General features: G+C 49.9%; 1 protein-coding gene across 3 annotated transcripts; it reads right to left on the bottom strand.

Moving 5' to 3' along the window:
* Nucleotides 1–491: 491 nt before the first annotated feature.
* On the bottom strand, nucleotides 492–17,307 carry TBC1D20 (TBC1 domain family member 20). 3 transcript variants are annotated; one of them, XR_012154606.1, is made up of 9 exons: nucleotides 17,154–17,307; nucleotides 11,739–11,924; nucleotides 10,423–10,503; nucleotides 8,702–8,912; nucleotides 7,556–7,657; nucleotides 6,291–6,432; nucleotides 5,224–5,408; nucleotides 3,396–4,045; nucleotides 492–1,148 (listed from the first exon to the last, which is right to left on the bottom strand). XR_012154606.1 is itself a non-coding variant. In XM_073308747.1 (8 exons), exons 1-8 carry the CDS (start codon nucleotides 17,197–17,199, stop codon nucleotides 3,790–3,792), a joined length of 1,209 nt encoding a protein of 402 aa, XP_073164848.1. In that variant the 5' UTR covers nucleotides 17,200–17,307; the 3' UTR covers nucleotides 492–3,789. The 3 variants fall into 3 exon arrangements, 2 of the variants coding, with proteins under 2 accessions (XP_073164848.1, XP_073164849.1); XM_073308747.1 differs by having other exon boundaries at nucleotides 492–4,045; XM_073308748.1 differs by having other exon boundaries at nucleotides 492–4,045; nucleotides 8,702–8,888; nucleotides 17,154–17,304.
* Between the last annotated feature and the right edge of the window lie 4,012 nt (nucleotides 17,308–21,319).

Below are 21,319 nucleotides of genomic sequence, written 5' to 3' on the forward strand. Positions count from 1 at the left end.
AGCGTCTGCAGGGCTGAACAGAGCGTGGAGGAGGGTTACTAATGAACTCAAACCCAGCTGCAGATGGTGCCTCCGGGCTGGGGTCAATGAGCGAGCTGCCCAAAGGACTGGATGGGTGCCACAGCCTCCTTTCGAGGTGGCTAAGAGTGACCTGGGCAACATGAGCAGCATCTCTGGCCATGGCACTAAGTGCATTTCAGCTTCTCCCTGCTCACCCACCCGTTCTCTCGTCCTTTCCCCTTCCTCAGTTCAGAAGTGAACCTGTGGCAAATAGGGAACTAGAAACAATGACGTTCCTTGAGCAGCGACACACCTGAGTTGGTGGCAGAGCTGGAAACAGAACCACTGGGTGACTCACTCACTGCAGAGCAAGGCCAGCTCCAGGCTCAGGGGGAGACAGAAAAACCAATTTGGCACCTCACAAGCTGCAAGCCACGTGCCTGGGCAGACAGAGCCACTAGCCCCGAGGCACAGTCACACTGGGGAAGGTATGTGGTAACCGGGTATTGCTCTTTATTTTACACAGTTCTGTACAAATCAGCATTTACACATGTATACAAGTCTTTGTACAGCATAAACCACCTGAAGAAAACAGTGTCTTTCAGGAGGGGCCATCCCGGCCTCCTCCGTGAAGGTGTAAAAAGAGAATGAAACTGGTACGTTCCTGGAGAGCCCGAGTGCAGTCCAGGGACCCTCAGCCACAGAAGGGTACTGAAGGTCCAGTAACCCCTCCACGCAGAAATGAGCTTACACATGGGCTGGAAACCACTCTGAGCGTGTAAGCCAGGGGTTCACGCTTAGGTGTGGGAGGTGTTTGACTAAATCCCCAAGCTGTACTGGTTTCTAGCAGCATCTCCAGGCTACCTGCTAGGCCTTTTGATCTGTACACGCAAGGGGAAATCACACTCAGTGCCACAGGAGGTCCCTGCAATGGCACCTTCTGTTGCTTTACTAGGCATACGGAAGGCAAGCAGGGATGTTTGTGTTTTTCCCTCAGGAGTCAGTAAGATCAAGTCTCCTCTTCCCTGCGTGTGCTGGAGGACCAGAGAGCTGGAACAGGCACTCTCGTATCCTGTTAACTGAAGCATGGATAGAGGATTTCAACCTTTAACAAAGATCTTTCCTGCCAACTGCGTCTGGTGCTGAAGCTAGAGGTGTTAACAGGAAAAACAATGTTAAAAGTTGACTATAACTCTCAACTACTCATTATTTGCTCCTCGATACTTGTGATATCAATCCTACCAGCTCTCTAGTTGCCCAGCATCTGATAAGCAAAGCAGGTGAGACAAGACCTGAATTTCTAATGTTTAAAAAACAAAAACAAAAAAACAGCAGAAAGATTTTCAGATTGGGGAGGGAACTCCTTTCCGGCTGCCTTTACACAACAGAAAAGGCCACATCCCCCCACACTGTATTTTAATTATACAGGTCAGGCAGGATTTGCAGAAGCCCCTGAATTAGGAGCATAAACCCCACTGAATGGGACTTATACTCCCAACTCACCTCAGTGCTTTGGAAAAATCCTCCCACACACTCCCTCTCTTCTTAATTCCCGGCCTGGGCCTATCACAAACCACATCAAGTTAAACACAGGCCAAACGCTGCAGAAGGGCTCATCTCTCTTGGTAGCTATATAGGAAGGTATCTTCTGTTTCAATGAGATCAACTACAAGCATCCAAGGTGCCCCTGATGGAACCAGGGTCCTGGGTTTGTATTTAGGCAAGGAAGGTAAACCATGTGAGAAAATAACCCCTGGGGGAGAGCACCCTCCTCTTCTAGGAGTGGATTTTTTTTATTTATTTTTTTTAATAAAGTGCTTCATTTAACAGCTCTTCCCATACCCGCAACTCCATTTATTGCAGAGGATATCACCAGCAACTTCCCATTGGTTGGGCAGCCCACTCCCATGCAGCCAGAAATTGACAATACCTTTTAAACCTGCAGCATGTTAGAAGACATGCCAGCAAAGGGGAGGAGTGATTGCTTGAGTGGAAACAACCTGATCACTGACTAGCCAGATGTCACTAGAAAGCAAGGTGCCCACAAAGAAGGGCCAACAACAGAAAGGGGAATTGTGCAAATTTCCTCCTTGCTGTTTTGTTTTTGTTTGTTGAATCAAAACATACCACAGACATCAGCAACTGCAGGAGCAAAGGGCAATTTTTTTGCTCAGAGCCCTGCTCCGATCCGATAAAGTTATGCTTGGATAAGGTGCACACTGCTATGCTATCTAGGCACTATTACTTCCTTACGCTGCAGTTCTGAATGGCATGGTGCCTTCAGGACTGAGGGCACAGTCAGAGTCCCTCAGATATAAAACTGACTATATTAAGAATAAAAGGCTCCAGATTACTGCAGAGCACAAAGCTTCTAGTATATTCAGATTTCCTTAACTCTTCAACCAACACCTAATTTCCATGTGTGTAACTGCTGGAAACGGGGGCAGACGGCATTAGGTGGGATGCAGTAGGGGACAATCAGTCACCTCAGAAGCTGTGGGGCAGGGTAAGGGCACTTGTGGGAGAGGTTAGCAGCAATGGAGGAGGAGGTAGAGATGTGTAGTGTCTATTGGCTTAGTTTAAGTTAGACAGTACTAGGTGCTTGGAGGTTTTGGGGCTGGGAGGAGGAGAAGCTGGCGGCAAATCTGGTGAGCAGCTGGGCTGTAAGCACCTGGGGTCAATTTCTGGAAAAGTCACTCACCTGCAGCATTTTAAGGGTTGATATGAAAGTCTGAACAGTTAGTTGGAGAGATTTTAAAGGGGCTTCCAGTGGCAATGGCTTCTGTCCTGCTGCAAGCTACTGTGGGAAGAATCTTTTAGTTTAAAGGCTGTGTTTAAAAGTTAGCAATTGAAATGGCTTCTCTTGGTGTAGTAACACTAGCTGGTATGGCCTGGCAAGTAACTGTTCTCACCTGAGGCAAATAATTCACACTCAGCCCTGTCTCATCTTGCTGAACGGAAAGAACCAACTACGCTTATTACCAGTCAAGTTGGTGTGGCTGGCTGAGAGCTGACCTCTCTCCAGCAGACCAGAAAAAGCCCATGGATGTTCCCTCCTGTAAACATACTAGACTGGGGAGATTAGGACACTAATGTAACTCATGCTGTTAGACAGTGGTGACAACCTTGAACCCTAATGTTGGTCTAGGTGGTCTATTCCCATGACAGGAATTTGCGAAACGGGTCTGTTCTACTAAAACGTTGCCTGCAGAGCAAGAAAAAGATCAGAGTGTTGATAAGTCCACGACTCTTTAGACAGCGGAGTGCTCTGGGGAGGCCAGAAAGGGGTGCCCTGGAACCAGAAAGCTACTTACATCATTCGTCAGGAGTCTAACCTCCCCCAACCCACTGAGTTCCCAGACTGATTGCTAGTGCAGATGTGACCGCTCATCTACCTGAAAATATTTCGTTGTTTCCTTTCCCATTACACTCTGGGGAGACTCTGCAGGTGTCCAGTCAGTGCGTGTGAAACCTGACCAGCCAGGCTGTTCCAGGCATTGCCAGCTCAGGAAGTGTTAGCTTCTAATTCCTCAGAGTAAGAGAGGAGGCGTTTCCTTGCTGCTCAGGGAGGCGAGAACAAGGTGAGCATCCTCACATGGTGAGCACTGCTGCTGGGCCAGTCCCCCCCTGACTCGGAGACAAAGGCAAGTTGTGTTATGGAGGGCAGCAGGACTAGAAAACTCTCTACACCAGTCATTTTTAGACAATCCTTTCAATAAAGGAAACACCGTCCTCTCCTGCTATGGCAAGACGTGATCTTTAAATTGACAGGGCACCATTCTCCCTCCATCAGGGGAAAATCTGCAGTTCAAACTTGGGTGCCCATTCTAGTGCACTCTTCACCACGGCAAGAGCAGCTGCCCCCAATGCCACCGTCAGCCCCATCACTGCCAGCTTGACAAAGCGGTTGGTCCTTGGTTTTGTCAAGAAGGATTTTGTCCGTTCCTCCACTCGGAGCCGGTCCCTGAAGCGCTGTCGCAGCACAGCGTCTGGTCTCTGCTGGGCTGAAGCCAACTCAAAGTCTTTAAAGGTGGACGCAGCGGTCCTGCAAGTGAAAGAGACCGAAATAAAGAGAAAAGGAGCTGAAGGGGTCCTTCTGCACCCAGACACCCTTAGCCCACAGAAAGCTGCTCTGAGCAGGATGAGCTTCCTCAATATACTCCACCCTGCTGGCTGAATGAGAGCGATGAAGGAGCAGGGGACTGCGGACCTACACTGTCCTGAAAGCAACTAACTGAAGTGCAAAGAGAAATGTTGGTAGAAACACCTGCTCCACAAGATACTCCCAAAGCCAGAGGGATAAAGCCAGAGGGTGAGTGACTGCAAAAGATGGAAACCGGTGTTCTAAAGAGAACCTGAAAGAGACCCTTGGCATGGAAAAGCAGCACTCTGGAGTAGTGAGGCCCTTTCAGCTTTGCTGGTTTGACTAGGCATTAACAGAGCATTGCTAACACTTAGTTCATGGAGGAGAGGTCCATCAATGGCTATGAGCCAGGATGGGCAGGGATGGTGTCCCTAACCTCTGTTGCCGGAAGCTGGGAATGGGCAACAGGGGATGGATCACTTGATGATGACCCTCTGGGGCACCTGGCATTGGTCACAGTCAGAAGACAGGATACTGGGTTAGATGGAGCTTTGGTCTGACCCACTCTGGCCGTTCTTATGTTAGTCAGTCCCTAAGTACTGTTCTGCTGGTGTTCTATCCACCAGCCCCAAGAACAGTCCATCCAACAAACAGTGTATCATCTTAATACCACACTGAAAGCTGAACAAAGCTCTGCCCGTTAACCCGACCAAGTGCTATGGGGTTTAGATTTGTGTGGGGACCAAATGGCAGACAGGCGCTTTCGCTTTTGGACCCAGAGACGAGGAATCCCAGCCCACAGAAGGAATGGATCCAGCAGGGAGGGGGCAGCATAAGGGAAGTCCCAAGGGAGCGAGGATGCTGTCACAGAGTTTGTGCAGAAAAGGAAAAGGCAGAGCCTGATGGAATGACCCAATCTGTATGGCTTGGCTTTCTTTTAAAGAGCTGTGACTAGGTGAAATGGAACATTCTGCCTGCCCAGGTCCGAAGCACGAGGATTTAAAGCAGATGATCTGATCCTAGTCATACTCCATTCCTGCGAGCACTTTCTGAGATGGACACTGGGCTTCCCTCCTGAACTGCGCCAATGCTGCGTGCTGGGAGTTGCACAGCAAAAATGCACGCCGTCCAGCACTCACCTCTCAACACGCTGCTGTGCTGCCTTCCTGGCAAGCTCTGATGGAGGAAACTGGACAAAGAGATCCCCAGCTCTGCTAATCAGGGTTTCGTAAGGAAGGTCCTGCGGGATCTGGGACAAGAGATGGTGGACGGAAGCCATGTCGCATTCGCAGTCCAGAACCTCCTGCTCCCGATACAACACGATCTGCAAAGGGAAGGAAGCAGCAGCTCAGTGCTCTGGGGTAGGCTGGTGCCCTTTCTGTTTTCATTCACTACTGCTGCCTCTAGGGCCTGGAAGGAACTTGGTCTGCCATGAAAAGCATCCCTCCACCCCTCAATTCTAATGAATTCCTTGATCCAGCCTGAAGGCGCATATTAGAACATCACATTCTTGAGTGAGGAGACATAGTAAGTTCCCCTAGCTGCTCTGAAGCCATGAAAAGCTCCTGCCGGAGGTGCTGTGGCTTTGAGAGCAGTCCAAGACTCCTGAGCCAGGCCCAGTCAGTATCTGAACAAGGCACCCTGGGGTGAAACTGCTTTGGAAGCGACATTTGTTTAGGTGGCACTCAGATAAATGGCACATGGACACAAATCAGAAACCTGCTTGCAACCAAGCCCTTACTGTAAATAATGCCTTGGTAAGTCTCCATCTCAAATTGCAGTGGCAATGCCAAGAAAAAGAATTCCAGTCAGTATTGAACCCAGGGTCTGCCCAACACATTCACTCATTTCTGTAGTATGAAACAATAGGCTTAAGCTTGTTGTATATCCTGCTTCCCTCTTGGCCACACAGTGCAGCCATGACGACTGCCCTGTATGGGAATAGCAGGAAGGTGCATACAGCTAGGATTCTACTCCCAGGGTTCAGAGATCAGGGCAGTGGGCAAAGAGAGACATGTGATGTTCTTCACTAAAAACACACTGAACTCACTAAATCCCATTTCCTTGGAAAGGGCCTCAGGTACACCTGACATTCTAGATGGAACAGGGTTAGAAACCAATGCTGAATTCATTAGCCCCATCTGTGTAACTGTTAATGGTACACACTGGTTTCATTCACTTACAAAGTCACAACACTGATACCTACCACAGCAGCAAAGTAAATGGGCATCAGCGGGTGGCATGCCAGGAAGAAGTCATACAATCGCACCACGTGTCGGAAGTCAGCCAGGACATGCCCAAACCAGGTTATGAGCCAACTGAGTGCAAAGATGGTCCCCACTTCAGCACTGTGCAAACAGAAAACACCCAATTAGACAGCTCATCTGCTGCCAGAATCTCCTCTGCCACACCTCTCCAGTGTGGATAAAAGTACCTTCTGGTGATCCCTTAATGGCAGGGGTTCCTCCATTTCTGGATGGGCCATTGACCACCAGTGATGGGAGATTAGGGCCCAGCCCACCACTGTAACTGTGCCTCCCTCCCTCTGACAGACAGATGCTACCACCATGGAAACGCCCAGTACTGCACCACATACACTCAGGTGCATCTTGGAACGTCACATGTATCCGAAGATTCCCTCAGTTCCCAGATCACCACCGCGTGGAAGCGGTTCATTCAGAAAGGGGACAGTTCAATCACAAAGGTCGGGAGTTTGACCCTGGAGTCTCTCTTCAGAAGCGTTTTAAAGAGAGTGATGTATGCTGCACTCGTGTATAGCACACTGCACGCTATGTGTTACAAACCCTCCAGCCGGGCTCCCCACTCTGAGATGGACACTGGGCTTCCCTCTGGGAGTCAGCCGTCAACCTCATCACTACAGACATATTGCTTGCACAGTGGACAGCGCAGCCGTGGGTCTAGTGGGCAAGGGACTCTGAACAGAAGTTTGCCACTTCTGCTTTTCCCTGGACAGGTCCCCCCTTTCCCCGATTTCAACCCACCGCCATTTTTGAAAGAGGCCCCAATTATCCTCAGGGCCAATGATAAACTGCAGAAGGCCCCCAGAGGAGATGTCTCACGCCCACAAAACTATACAAACGAGGCAATCAGAACTGACTAATTAGAATTATGTTCCACACCAGCTGCTAATCATTTTGTCATGCAAGCACAGATGACAAGGAGCCAGGGTGGTGATGCCACAGTATGAACCAGCCCTCAAGACGCAGTGTAATGGCTTCAGAAGCAAGGGGCAGTGGGGCTGCTGGAAAACCAAGGGCCACAGGGGTTTCCGCATTTATCAGTGGTGGGGCCACCCCTCCATTTTGAGGAAAGCACCGCTGTGCTGTGCAGGCCCTGACCCAGCTGAGCCACACAGTGCCTTGGAATAACACCATGAGAACGGCAGGGCTTGGCTGGGAGCTGCTGCTGAGCCCCGTGAGAAAGGGAAAGGGTTGGTGAACCCTGACATACCTTTGCATGAAGTCATGGAGTTCAGGGTTCACCTGGTCTATAATGGGCATCAGGTAATTTAAAATGTGCTTGGTGTTGTCCATAGTTGGGTCCATAAAATCCCTGTCATGAGACAAACAAAAGCTCCATCAGGCTACAGTGTCATTCCGGTCCTGTTCACCACGGCGACTGCACAACACACAGAGCCAATCAGTAGTGAAGACACACTTGCAACCCAGTTGACCCCGGGGTGGGGCTGTCCCTACAACTGCATCTCGGAGCGCTGACCCTGTTGCATTCCACCCCTTCCAGAGGTCCAGTCTCACAACAAGGAGTCAGAAAAGAGCCAGGGACTCTGCCCTAGCACACCCTCTTCCCTGGAACAGCCACCTACCACTAGCAGTAAGAACTAACAGTGGGTCTACACATAACCTTGCACTGAAATTACAGCACTGATTTTATTCACACCTTTTGCTACGTCTGTGCACGCCTGAGTGCAGACAGGCCCAGAGTTAGGAAAATAATGTGAGCACAATCCTAATGCCTTCCCAGTGCCAAGGGTTGTAGCCAACAGCTCCCCAATGGGGGACGGGAGAAGACTCCCTTCAGAACCAGTCCAGAGGCCGACTTCCAGCCTGGCTGACACACACAACTCACTCAGATTCTCCCACGGTACCTGACCGTGCTCACCGCTGACCAGGTCCAGGACAGCCTACTGCACTGCGTGAAAAGTGAGCCATTGTCCTAGGCCACCCTGGGGGAAGCCATGGAAGTGAGAATGGAACAGGTGGTCACATGTGGGGCTATGAAGTGGGTTTTTAATGTACAGAGGCAGTGCATTCCACAATAGAACAACCAGCCCTCACTTCAGCTTTCCCCTCAGCATGGCTCTCTGTGAAGTCATTTGCTATTCACATCATTACCACAGCAGTTTCATAGCACCCCTGGCCTTGTTAGCACTGTCGGCTGAAAGCAGCCAGTCTGTTCATGCTTTGCTTTTCGGACTTATGGGGCCTTTTTGTTTTCCCTACATTTCCAGACTCTTCCCTATGTGAATGGCAGGTAAGGCTTCTCCACAACATGGGGCTTCTGACAGGGAAGGTGGGCAGGAAGCTCCTCGTCACCCCACTCTGCAGGAGACGTGCCACACGTGCCCAGCTGAAGTACCTGAGGTGGTGGGTCGAAAGCTTTTCCACAAGAGCAGTCGCCAGTCTCTCTCCCACGACCAGCAGAAAAGTGACCACAATGTCATGATAGCCCTGGTAGTAGTGCAGCTGGGGGTTGCGCTGTAAAACCTGCAGGATGATGTCGATCAGTTCTTCCTGGAGCCCTTCCCTCTGCTCATCTGGCATCCCTGTGGGGACAGCAGCAGATGGGCCTAGTGCAAGGCTGAGTCAGAGACCTGACAAGGTACCTGCCATGTACTGTGTCAGTCACCCACAGAATCCCAGGAGCAGTCTAACCAGCTCTACCATGCAGAGACAATCTCAATGTCCTGACAACTGTCAACCAACCCTATCTGAGCATGGGACTAGAAACTAACAACTCCTGGGTTCTAATCCTGGTTCTGGCAACTTCTGCAATGGCCTTTCGCAAGTTGCTTATCCCTTTGTGTTGCAGTTTTGTCATCTGTAAAATGGGAATATTAATATTCGCTTTGCAAGGATGGGGAGGATTTACTAGTGTTTGTAAAACATTTTGAAGGCTAAATTACACTCCATGCTTGTATATGCTGAGGATTTTAATTATTTTTAATATTCCAGAAGTCTGAATTAAACTAATCCACTTTCATGGAAACTGTGCTGGATTTGCAAAGCTCATAGAAGTGATCACACTGCCCACCTATAGACAGGGTTCTGCCCACTGACAGAAAGCATCTTTGGAACAGAACGCCATGTGTAGAGAAAACTGTAATCCACCTTTTGCCAGGACCCATATAAGTAGATACAGTGCCCCACAGCAGAACAAGCTTCACAAAATCCCAAGCAAGGTTTTGACAAGACAAAGATCTCCTTTTTTTGGTCTATTATGAATTCTAAGCATTGTCCAAATATGGCCATTCAAAAGGAATATGGTGTTAGCAGAACCTTGAGCAACAGGGATCTGCATGGTATCCACAATATACTGATGATCTGAATATACTAACTGTTTATACAAAGAAAAAAAGCAGGCAGTGAAAAGCAGTTTCTGCCCAGGAGCAACAAACAGCTGCTCTGCAAAGTCAGGTAACTGCTAGTACAAAAGGGTCTGTAAAGAGCACCAAGCACCAACCAACCATACGAACTAAGGAAAAGCAAGAAGGTTTTGTTATTAAATGTTGAGAGTTGAATAGGTTGGTGCATGACAGTCACTGGAAGGAACACGCTTTAGCAATGATTAAAAAAAACCAAAATCTACATAAATCGTTAGTGAACTCAGGCTCCAAACCCAGATATGTTTCAGCCCAAGATACATGTAGGAAAATGGTAAACCCCTCAATCACCGTACACGACTCTGTTGCATCCTATGAACAACAGCAGAATGGCCAGGGATGGTTATATCTGAGTCAGGCCTCTCTAGATATAGGGTGAGTTATAACTGTACCAGATGGGCTGGCTGAATGAGTCAGCAAGTTAAGGGTGAGAATTTAGTGTAGAAAGAACATGCTGACAAACAGCTGCAGTGCAAGGAAAAGCCTGAGGAAGCCTGCAGCCATATCTGAAATGGGTGTTGTGGCAAACAGATCGAAAAGGCCTTTCCAGAAGACTCCACTTCATTGGGCCCCTGGAGTGTTGCTCCTGCAGATCTACTCTGGCCCCAGAAGTGAGATGCATCACACGGAGGTGTGGGGACAGGGAGCTCCTGGTGCACATGGAGCTTCCCTGCTATAAACAGGAAGACCATCTCACCAGGTGGGAAGCGGCGCAGGGATCGCCTCACATCCAGTAACACCTGCTGGTAGTCTTCATTGTCCTCTCGCAGCTCCTTTCCTGATGGAGAAAGAAGAGCATTACAAACCCACCCAGGTCACTGAGTAGCATACAGAGAGCATTAGAGGGAGCTGGTTCAGAGAAGGACCCTGCATAAGTTAAGGACATGAAATTTAGGCTCCAAACTGTTCAAGTCCTCAATTTTAGATCCCCATTTTCACTTGTTACACATGAGTCCAGTACTGCTATACATTCTGGCACTGTCAATACCAATTTATGACATTTCAGTGCCAGAAATCAGGACACTAATTTCCTTGGTACAAACATCTTTTTAAGATCCTTACATCATCATCTTTCTTTGTCTTCGGCATAAGTCTTTGCCACATCACCATGCCACTGGAGTAAGGCAGAATATAGCTCTAAGACATTACATAGGGGTAGAGGCAACACCACACAGTTTAATAAACAGAAATTGAGTGAAATTAAGCATGGGTAGCTAAGATATTTAAAACACCGTAAGTGGAAGAAATAATTAGCGTGCCATAAGCCATGCACGCAGCTGTGTGGAGCTGAACATTAGTCCCCAGTCTCCTGCAGCTCTGCATTTTTAATTCAACCCTAGCTACTCAAGGGCAACCAGGAATGCACACTTTTGAACAGATATTTCCGCTCATAAAAACCCATCTTACACTCTGGGGGCTGTGGAAGTAAAAACCACTGCATATGGAACTCCTCCAGGTCTGTGTGTCACTAGAAAGCAAACTTTCCCTGCCTCAGATATGACTTACTTTATGTACAAGCTTCAATTTACATAAATTTGGCTACTGATTCACCCATGCCTAGGACAGGAACCTCCATTTAGTATTCAATAAAGCCAAGCTCCCATTCACGATAAAGGTAATTAAACTAGGTATGTTTGCAACATTGCAGCTTTTTGCTACTGGTTTAACGTGCATTTTGCAAGCTAATTACACCAGACCACATCAGCTGTGTTCCAAACACGCTTACTTCAATCAATGTGGCCAAACCGTAAAAGGGCTCTTACAGTGCAATGGAAAAATAAAAAATTCAGCTCGTTCCTGGATCTTCTATTCATATAATTAAATATGTAACGCAGGTGAAACCATGGGAATCATTCCGCGCCACAAGTATGATTCTCAAGCAAGTGCAATGGAAAAGGCATCTCAATTTACATGAAGAAAATGCAAGTTAAAAACAGCACAATTCAAACCCCAAGTATGTACAAAGATCACTAGAGTTTTTCCCAAAGCAGCAAAGAAAGGGCTTCTCAGTACCTGGAGCAGGAGGCAGATCATCTGTCTTCACATTGAGAAGCTTTGGCCATACTTTGCAACGAATCTCATCTGTCAGGAGACCCCCTTCACTGATTGCCATTCGTCTGAGTGCAGCCACATCAATGGGATCGCTGTTCAGGGCCTGATAAATCTCCGCTACTTTCCTTTTCTTCTTAGAATTATACTCTGCAAGAGGAACAAAAAATAAAGTGTCACGGTTACAGCTATAGTCCAGCATGCAAAACAAAGGCACATGCTCACAGATGCAAAGACCATGTAAAAAAATTGATCGAAAAAACATCTTGTGTCACCCCGGCTAGAGATGGGAGAGGCACAGGAGATAATTCACTCTGCTTCCCCTGCAAGGGCAGATTATGTGTGACCTATCATCAATGGATACCAAGAATCTTCACCAAAGGCCAAGCACAAGAATGGCACTTTCACCACTTAAAGTGCCAAGTCCGCTACCCTGCTACCGGCTCCGCAGGTCCTTCACACCTTGTGAGATCTCACTGGAATATGTGCCACTGTTCTTCAGATGACATATGCCTTCCGAAGCATCAGAGAAGCAATCACCAGTGTTCTACAGGGTCCTTTGTCCTTCCGTTCTAACACGACCTCAACAGAACTGCCATTGCACCTGATCCAGTAGTTACTACTCAAAGCCACTTGGCATCCAGTGCCGGGATGGCTCACCGTCCAGCTGAGGCGTTGAGGGTTTCATAAGATGGGTACGCTGCGGTCCTACTGTCTGGCAGCTAGACTCTAGTATTGTTGAGCTGAGCTTAACCCAAATCAGTACCGAGAAATATCACGTAACTGAACATTTCCCCAATGCTGCCATATGTGCACAGGAGTATTCACATTAGAATTATACTCACTTTCCATACAGATCACACCGACCCACCCCTCCGGAGCGTGGGGAGGATTTGTCAATTAATATTTGTAAAGTGATATGTCAGGGCTAAGTACTATCAAGCAAATATACCATGATGCCTTTATAGGACATTTGATTTTTAGGGACATCAGGTGGGGAAAAGAATGACACACACAATGCACGTAGTGAACTGCTTATTAACAGATTAAAGGCATTATACAGGATACAGAAATATTTCCTTACAGCAGATTCCAGCGTGGCCATATTTGCAGCGGGTTACTTGCCAGCACTGTGCTCTACGTGGGGAAAAACAGAAAGGCAGCTGAGAACCAGCTGATTTCCATACCCTTTGGCAGCAAAATCCTTCAGTATGTCTGAAGGTTTTGGTTGACAGCCATAGTTCCAATGAGTAAAATGAGAGAGCACATCTAGCCTGCCTTCAAAAGCTTTTCCAACAAGATCATGTTTGTGTGGCTTCCAGTCTAAACGCCACTCTCACCATCCATTATATAGCCCTTTTGATTTGGACTGCATTAATTTGGTACTAAGTCAGTCTGGATGAGATTTTTTGAGGAGGTAGGGGGGCAGGGAAGGAATGGACTAAAACTGGCCTAATGGAGAAAATTGTTGGTTTTCCCACCACACTTTCACGCACTGTAGTTTACAGCAGCCCTTTGAATATTTGATATCAGAAGTGTGTTTCCTCCCCACTGCTCTTGCACACTTGTCTGCTATGAGCGAGTTGCTCCTGAGTGCTCAGTTTATAGCGTTATGTTCTGAAGTGTCTGAATGAGAGAAATGGACAGGATGACAGGCTTTGCAAACACCTACAAACAAGTCAGTAACTCAAGTGGTGGATGGTACCCATCTAAACAGCATCCCTTTCAAAACTCATTGTGTATAGCTTGTTTTTCAATCAAGATGCAGTTCTGTTTAGTTTTTGAGAGGTCTGTAGCTCCCCTGTAAGGAACAAGTCACCTGATGCCAGTAAACAGAGAAAGTTATCAAAACCTCACCCAGTAATTCTACTATCCCTGTATTTCCTTTCTCCTCCCCGCTGCACACCAAGGTGTTAGTAAAAAGAAAAGGAGTACCTGTGGCACCTTAGAGACTAACCAATTTATTTAAGCATAAGCTTTCGTGAGCTACAGCTCACTTCATCGGATGCAAGCTTATGCTCAAATAAATTGGTTAGTCTCTAAGGTGCCACAAGTCCTCCTTTTCTTTTTGAGAATACAGACTAACACGGCTGTTACTCTGCAAGGCGTTAGTGTGTGAACAGAAGTTACCTCCTTTCTACTCAGCTACTGCCTACTGAAATCAAGCTTAAATGTCAACACTGGGCTTGCACATAGTGAATGAATCAGGAAGGAGGAGAGAAAACTTATAAAAAAGAAAGCTCAAAGAATTTAGGAAGCAACACCCAGAAAAGAAAATATATGCTGCACTGACCTCCCCAACAGTAAATTATTTTTAAAGTTTACTGGCGTGAAAACAGAGACCTGTTGTGTGGGGGTGGAAAGAACGCATGTTTTCAAACATGTTATTGATCCACCAACCATTTCTACTCAAGTCCCTAGGAAGTATCAATCACCACCATCTTGTCTGAGAGAAATGTGCAGCCAAAGGGATGAGGTAGGTTTTGCTATACAAGTAATTCCAGGTCCTCCATAAAATAAGGCTCAGCTGGCTGGTTTAAGTGGATTTTGTTTATGTCCAGGACTAAAGATGGAGCTCAGAGCCTGGGACTGGTGCTCTTTTACACAGTTGTACAAATAGAAAGCTAAATAAATAAATAAATCAAAGATGCCGATGATCACCTAGGCTGCTAAAGAGCTATATAGAGATGGTTACATGTACCAGTGTCTGATTTCAGTAATTATGCTGAGAGAACTCTACAATTCCAGTGGTACGCGGAAACAGAAAGCATTGGCACCGCACTGAAAATATTTAACACCTAGATAACACTTTGTAAAGATTGCAGCACTCCTATGATGGCAGCAAGTATTCCCTCATTTTACAGATGAGGAAATTGTCCATTGCTGCACGGGGAATGGAACTTCCAGCTCTACGTTCAAGCCACAGTCACTGAGCCCGTTAATCTCTCAGGCAACGGAAGAACAATTATATTCTGCTTGTCAAGACACAAAACTAAGACTGCCCTATTTGACTTGCCTTTTCCCCTAAATAGTCACTGGTTTCAGAGTAGCAGCCGTGTTAGTCTGTATCCGCAAAAAGAACAGGAGGTCTTGTGGCACCTTAGAGACTAACAAATTTATTAGAGCATAAGCTTTTGTGGGCTACAGCTCACTTCATCGGATGCGTAGAATGGATTCTAAGGTGCCACAAGTACTCCTGTTCTTTTTTTAAGTAGTCATTGGGATTACTCGTGCTTAAAGGTAAGCATGTGCACATTTGCAGGACTGGGGCCAATGTCACAAATAAGAAGAGAGTGGGTGTATTTGTATTTCCGAAGCACACCTGATTAGGGCTCTATGGCGGTAGTTGGTGCACAAACACAAGAAACAGTGCCCCCAAGAGCCTGGTTCAAGGGAAACAAAAGGTAACAGACAACAGGAAGGAAGGGGGATGAATGGCCGAAGGTAGCAGGACTGAAACCACACACTTACACTATCTGGGTTACTTTTTATAAATACTCTTGGAGGGTAACAAACCCTTTGCCTGTGTGTCATCAGTGGTCTGAACCCGGGCCGGGCTAGGGAGGGGGTGGGTGCGGGGCAGGGCGAGGCAGCAGGGGCCAGGCTGGGTTCGGTGCGGGGGCCGGGTCGGAGGAGGCAGCAGGGGCCGGTTTAGGGGGTGGGTGCGGGGCCGGGCTTGGTGCGGGGGGTGGGTGTGGGACCGGGCGAGGCAGCGGGGGCCGGGGCTAGGTATGGGGCCAGGCCAGGTGCGGGACTAGGAATGGGGGCGAGGCAGCGGGGGCTGGGTTGGGGCCGGGAGAGGCAGTGGGGCAGGGCCGGGGCCGGGCTAGGTGCGGGGGCGGGAAAGGCAGCGGGGATGGGGTGGGTGCGGGCCCAAGCTCAGTGCCGGAGGTGGTGCAGGGCCGGGAGAGGGAGCAGGTGCGGGGCCGGGCAGTGGGGGTTCGGTGCGGGACTGAGCTTGGTGCGGGGGGGTGGGTTGGGGGGGGGTGCGGGGGCAGGAGAGGCAGCGGGGGCGGGGTGGGTGGGGGGCCGGGCCCGGTGCGGGGGCTGGGCTGGGGGCTAGGTGCGGGGCGGGGTCAGGCAGTGGGGGCGGGACTTAGGAGCAGGGGCAGGGCGGGGGGGGGTGGGTGCGGACCCAGGCTCGGTGCGGGGGGTGGGTGCGGGGCCGAGAGAGGGAGTAGGTGCGGGGGATGGGTGCGGGGCCGGGCTGGGTGCGGGGCCCAGACAGGCAGCGGGGGGTGGGGTGGGTGCGGGGCCAGGGCCGGCGAGGCAGCAGGGGCCGGGTTAGGGGGTGGGTGCGGGGGCGCGAGAGGCGGCGGGGTGGGTGCGGGGCCGGGCCGGGCGAGGCGGCGGGGCTGGGGCCGGGCTCGGTGCGGGGGGGGGGGTACGGGTACGGGGCCGGGGCCAGGGCCGGGCCGGGAGGTGGGGGCGGGGCCGGGCCGGGAGGTGGGGGCGGGGCCGGGGCCAGGGCCGGGCTCGGCAGCGGGGCCGGGGCCGGGCTCGGTGCGGGGGGGCCGGGGCCAGGGCCGGGCCGGGAGGTGGGGGCGGGGCCGGGCTCGGTGCGGGGGGTGGGGCCGGGGCCAGGGCCGGGCCGGGAGGTGGGGGCGGGGCCAGGGCCGGGCCGGGGGGTGGGGGCGGGGCCGGGCTCGGTGCGGGGGGTGGGGCCGGGGCCAGGGCCGGGCCGGGAGGTGGGGGCGGGGCCAGGGCCGGGCCGGGAGGTGGGGGCGGGGCCGGGCTCGGTGCGGGGGGTGGGGCCGGGGCCAGGGCCGGGCCGGGAGGTGGGGGCGGGGCCAGGGCCGGGCCGGGGGGTGGGGGCGGGGCCGGGCTCAGTGCGGGGGGGCCGGGGCCAGGGCCGGGCTCGGGCTCGGTGCGGGGGGGCCGGGGCCAGGGCCGGGCCGCGAGGTGGGGGCGGGGCCGGGCTCGGTGCGGGGCGGCCGGGGCCAGGGCCGGGCCGGGGGGTGGGGGCGGGGCCGGGCTCGGTGCGGGGGGTGGGGCCGGGGCCAGGGCCGGGCCGGGAGGTGGGGGCGGGGCCGGGCTCGGTGCGGGGGGTGGGGCCGGGGCCAGGGCCGGGCCGGGAGGTGGGGGCGGGGCCAGGGCCGGGCCGGGGGGTGGGGGCGGGGCCGGGCTCGGTGCGGGGGGTGGGGCCGGGGCCAGGGCCGGGCTCGGCAGCGGGGGCCGGGGCCGGGGCCGGGCTCGGCGCGGGGGGGGTGACGGGCGGGCCCCCCGAGCGACGGCGGGGGAGAAGGGCCGCTGAGGCGCGAGCGGGGCCCGGCCCGAGCGCGGGGGCAGCTGGGACACGGGGGGCTCCGGAGGGGCGGGGCCTGCAGACACCCTCCCCGCAGGCCGCGGCCGCGCGCGGGGCCCAGCCCCCCCCCGTACCGTGCGGCGCGGTACCGTCCGGCGGCGGCCTGCGCAGCAGGGACATGGTCTCCGGGCGCCGAAGCGCATCCCGGGCGGGCGGGGCCCGGCTCCGCTTCCTCTGCTAGCTCCGCCCACCGCGGCGCGCGCCCTGGCACGTCACCGCGCCGAGCGCGTGCGCCTGAGGCTCCCGTCCTACAGCCCGGGCGGAAGCGGCCAGTAGAAGCCACTGCGCCTGCGCCTCCGAGTGACACAGCTCCCGGAGCGTCCTGGCGCGTGCGCGGTCTCTCGCGCTTGCTGCACGGGGCAGGGGCGGCCCCCAGCCCTGCCAGCAAATCGGTGCAGGGCGCGGGTCCGTTCCTGCACCGCACGTGGGGGGCTGGGTGCAACCGCGTCAGACCTCAAAGCAAAGCGGTGCAAACCTGTCCCTCCTCCCCCTGCAAACTCGCTCCCGTCCTTACGCGGAGCCGTGGGGGGGACCTGCCCCTGCCCAATTTTCTGCGCTGAGAACTGGCCCTGGGTAAAGGATAAACCAAGGGTGCACCCAGGGAAAATACGCACTGGCCAGCCAGTAAAGCGACTGGAAACGACCAGAAAGATGCAGAGGTAGCTTGCACTAGGTGGTAGAATGGGGACACGTACAAAGCTAGCACTTGTGTCCCAGAGCTAGGGAGGTCTACCTGTGGATAGAAAAGGAGGACGTGTGGCACCTTAGAGACTAACAAATTTATGGGAGCATAAGCTTTCGTGGGCTACAGCTCGCTTCATCGGATGCATTCAGGGGATAGGGCCACAGGCATCGAGTTATCTAGGGAGTGAGTAATCCTAGTGCATAAAACAAAATTTTCTACAGGAGCCTTTGTGGTGTGGAGCAGGCTTGAAGAAAAGCTCTTCATATAAGAAACATGAGGGGCAGGTAGTCAAATACACAAGGAAGCCCCTGTCCTGAAAAAGCCCTTGGTCTAGGCTAGATGAGTAATGAAAATCAGATTTTAGGAGGCAAGAACAGTACACAAAACTAAAACAGACCAAATCAGTTACATTATATGACAATCAGCTTGACCTCCTTGAAATCAGTCAGTACAGTTGATTTACTCTGGGTACGTAGATGACAGACATGAAGCTAGTGTGTATCAATCAATGTTAATGGTGAATGATATAGGACAGGCACTTAGGCTATAGAACTCAGTCAATGAAACAAGTGCCACTCACTTTCATGTTAAATTCTCCAGCCCAACACTCAAACAATGTTACAAACCAGCCAACAACCATCCAGAGAAGGGAAAAGATGCTTTTTATGATTTGTCACAGGATGTGTTAGACACTTATGTTTTGGGATCTTGGTTACGGATAATTTTAACACACAGGGTGGACGTAACAATAATGGGTTAGATTAAGTTATGGGCATATACAGCAGGGGTGTAGAGATGAAGTGAAATGGTGAATGAGTAGCAGAAATTCATATTGAACAACCTAGTGACAGATGGAACAATATTCCCTCAAAGAAATTCATAAAGTGACAGCACCCCAGAAGGTACTATGAAGGACCAGGTAGATCACACCTGCATTTCAAAGAAATTCTAGTTTGTTGGCAGACAGAGAGGAACAGATGGGGGCAGTAGCCATAACCTTAGTATCATTAAATTCAAGTTCAAGAGGATGAAGGTGGTTAGAAGACAGCACACTATTAAAAGACTCCGACACTAAGTACACTTCAGTTTGTTGAAATCAGTTTTCAGTTTATTGTAGTAGAGTCAACTGAAGAAAATCAAGACCGATGCTCTGCAGGAAGACATCAGACTGTACTACCTAGAAACGGCAAAGACAGTCCTAACAGCAACAGAATCTAGAAGCGGACAAATGGATTAATGGAAAAGAAACTAAAGCAAAATCTCTTAAATGCTAAGACGAAGACATGAGCAAGTGGAAGAGGAGAGCTCTAGCCAGAGAGATAAAAAGGAGTGCTAGAGCAGATAAAAGGGCATATACTGATAAAACAGGTCAAGAGGCTGACCATGCTAGCCAAAGAGTGACCTTACAACCTTGTATAAGGATCAAATATCAAAGGAAACTTTAGCAATAGTGGAAGCCCTATTAAAGATGCAAATAGAAAAGATTTCTAGTGCAGAAGAACAAAGGAAAAGATGGGGAAAACATTTTCAGGCTGTTTTAAACAGACCAAGACCAAGCAAAATTACTAGACATTTGTGACAAAGACCTACCATCCAAGTTTGGTATCAGTTTAGGAGATATTACAGTGGATGTTAGAAAAGCCATCAGTAACCTTAAAAGTGGCAAAGCACCTGGAGAGGATACTACTGGAAAGACACTTAAAGCAAGTGTTGAAACAGCCCGCAGACTTTCCTGGGGTTTTGGGATAAAATATGGATAGAAGAAAAGAATCCATTCCAGTGAAAGAAGCCTTTTAGTAAAATTGCCAAAGAAAGGTGACCTTATCAACTGCCATAGCTGGAGAGGAATTATTACTCAGTGCCTAGGAAATAATGCATCCTGGAATGTATCAAGAAGAAAATACATCTCCAACTTAACCTGCTTGTTCCTCTCTTTCACTGAGATCATGTGCAGACCATATTGTTATTCTCAGAACAAAGTATGGAGTGGCAAGCACCCTGTGTAAGTTTTATTGATTGCACACACAGAAACAGCCTTTGTAAAATTATGTATGCTACGGAATACCAGCAAAAGTAATTTGAATAATTAAGGATCTATATGAAAAAAAGAACAGGAGTACTTGTGGCACCTTAGAGACTAACAAATTTATCAGAGCATAAGCTTTCATGGGCTACAGCCCACTTCATCGGATGCAAAAGGATCTATAGGATAATTCTGAACATGTAGCCAGAGATGGTGACAATAGCCAATAGTTTGTACCAACAACTGGAGTAAGGCAAGGGTGTATTATGTCCTCACTATTGTTTGCATTCATCATTTGCTATGTCATGAGGAAAGTAACCACAGAAGGCAACCAAGGAATTTTATGGACAAATGATCACAACTGGATGACGTTTTTCGTGATGACGTCGTCTTGCTTAGTTCAACGCATAATTTAATGGAAGAAAACATCATGCTTTTGGCACACACAACAAAAGATGTATGTTCATTAACAGGAAGACAAAATATACGACTACTAATATCCTCAAAGCATCCATGAGAGTAAAAGTAGTAAGTCACTTTACCTTCCCAGGGAAGAGATGTGCAATGTTGGTGACACCATAGTAAATGTCAAGCAATGAATATCAAAAGCAAACAACTTTCATAAACTTGAAGATTTGGAAAAATGGCAAGATTGGCACCAACAAAAATACAAATATTTAACACCAGCATCAAGTCTGTCCTTTATGGAGCAGAGTCATGGAAATCTAAAAAAATCGTAAGATTACTTCATTCCAAAGTAAATGCCTGTGAAAGTTCAGAGTTTCTTGGAAAGAGTTTCTGCAACATCAGAAGTTTTAAGGAGAGCAAACCAACCTAAAGCATCAAATATGGTAAGATGACAAAGATGATCACATTTAGGACATCCTTTACTTGATGTGGAAGTCATATTGGTGGCATCCTTCAAGTCCACATGGATGCCACCTGGAAAGAGAGAGGGTGACCCAGAGAAACATGGAGAACAGAGAAAGAAGCCAAATCCATCAACTGACACTCAGAAAGGCTCCTCTCTCCAGTGCAAACGAAGATGAAAATAAGCAAATTGACCACCAATGAGACTGGTCACTCAATAACAGACCTAAAAGTGGCAATTCTTCAACAAAAAACTTCAAAAACAGACTCCAACCTGAAACTGCAGAACTGGAATTAAATTTGCAAACTGGACACCATCACATTAGGCCTGAATAAAGACTGGGAGTGGCTGGGTCATTACAAGACCTAAACCTAATTTCCCGCATACTAATCTCCCCCTACTGTTACTCATACCTTCTTGTCAACTGTTTGAAATGGGCCACTCTCATTACCACTACAAAAGTTTTTCCTCCTTTGGTATCCTACTGTAAATTGAATTGTCTTGTTAGACTGACCTCACACTTGGTAAGGCAACTCCCATCTTTTAATGTATTTATACCTGTTCTTGTATTTTCTACTCCATGCATCTGATGAAGTGGGTTCTAGCCCATGAAAGCTTATGCCCAAATAAATTTGTTAGTCTCTAAGGTGCCACAAGGACT

The sequence above is a fragment of the Lepidochelys kempii genome, chromosome 13 (genome assembly GCF_965140265.1).
Source record: "Lepidochelys kempii isolate rLepKem1 chromosome 13, rLepKem1.hap2, whole genome shotgun sequence".
In the NCBI taxonomy this organism is placed as follows: domain Eukaryota; kingdom Metazoa; phylum Chordata; order Testudines; family Cheloniidae; genus Lepidochelys; species Lepidochelys kempii.

Bases quoted from the DNA above. Each gene is read 5' to 3' on its own strand.
- TBC1D20 (XM_073308747.1), bottom strand. From the start codon at position 17,199: ATGTCCCTGCTGCGCAGGCCGCCGCCGGACGGTACCGCGCCGCACG. The intron at 10,504-11,738 runs GTACTGAGAAGC...TTTCTCCATCAG, and splicing joins TGATCTGCCTCCTGCTCCAG to GAAAGGAGCTGCGAGAGGAC. The intron at 6,433-7,555 runs GTATGTCAGGGT...CTGTTTGCACAG, and splicing joins CTCCATGACTTCATGCAAAG to TGCTGAAGTGGGGACCATCT.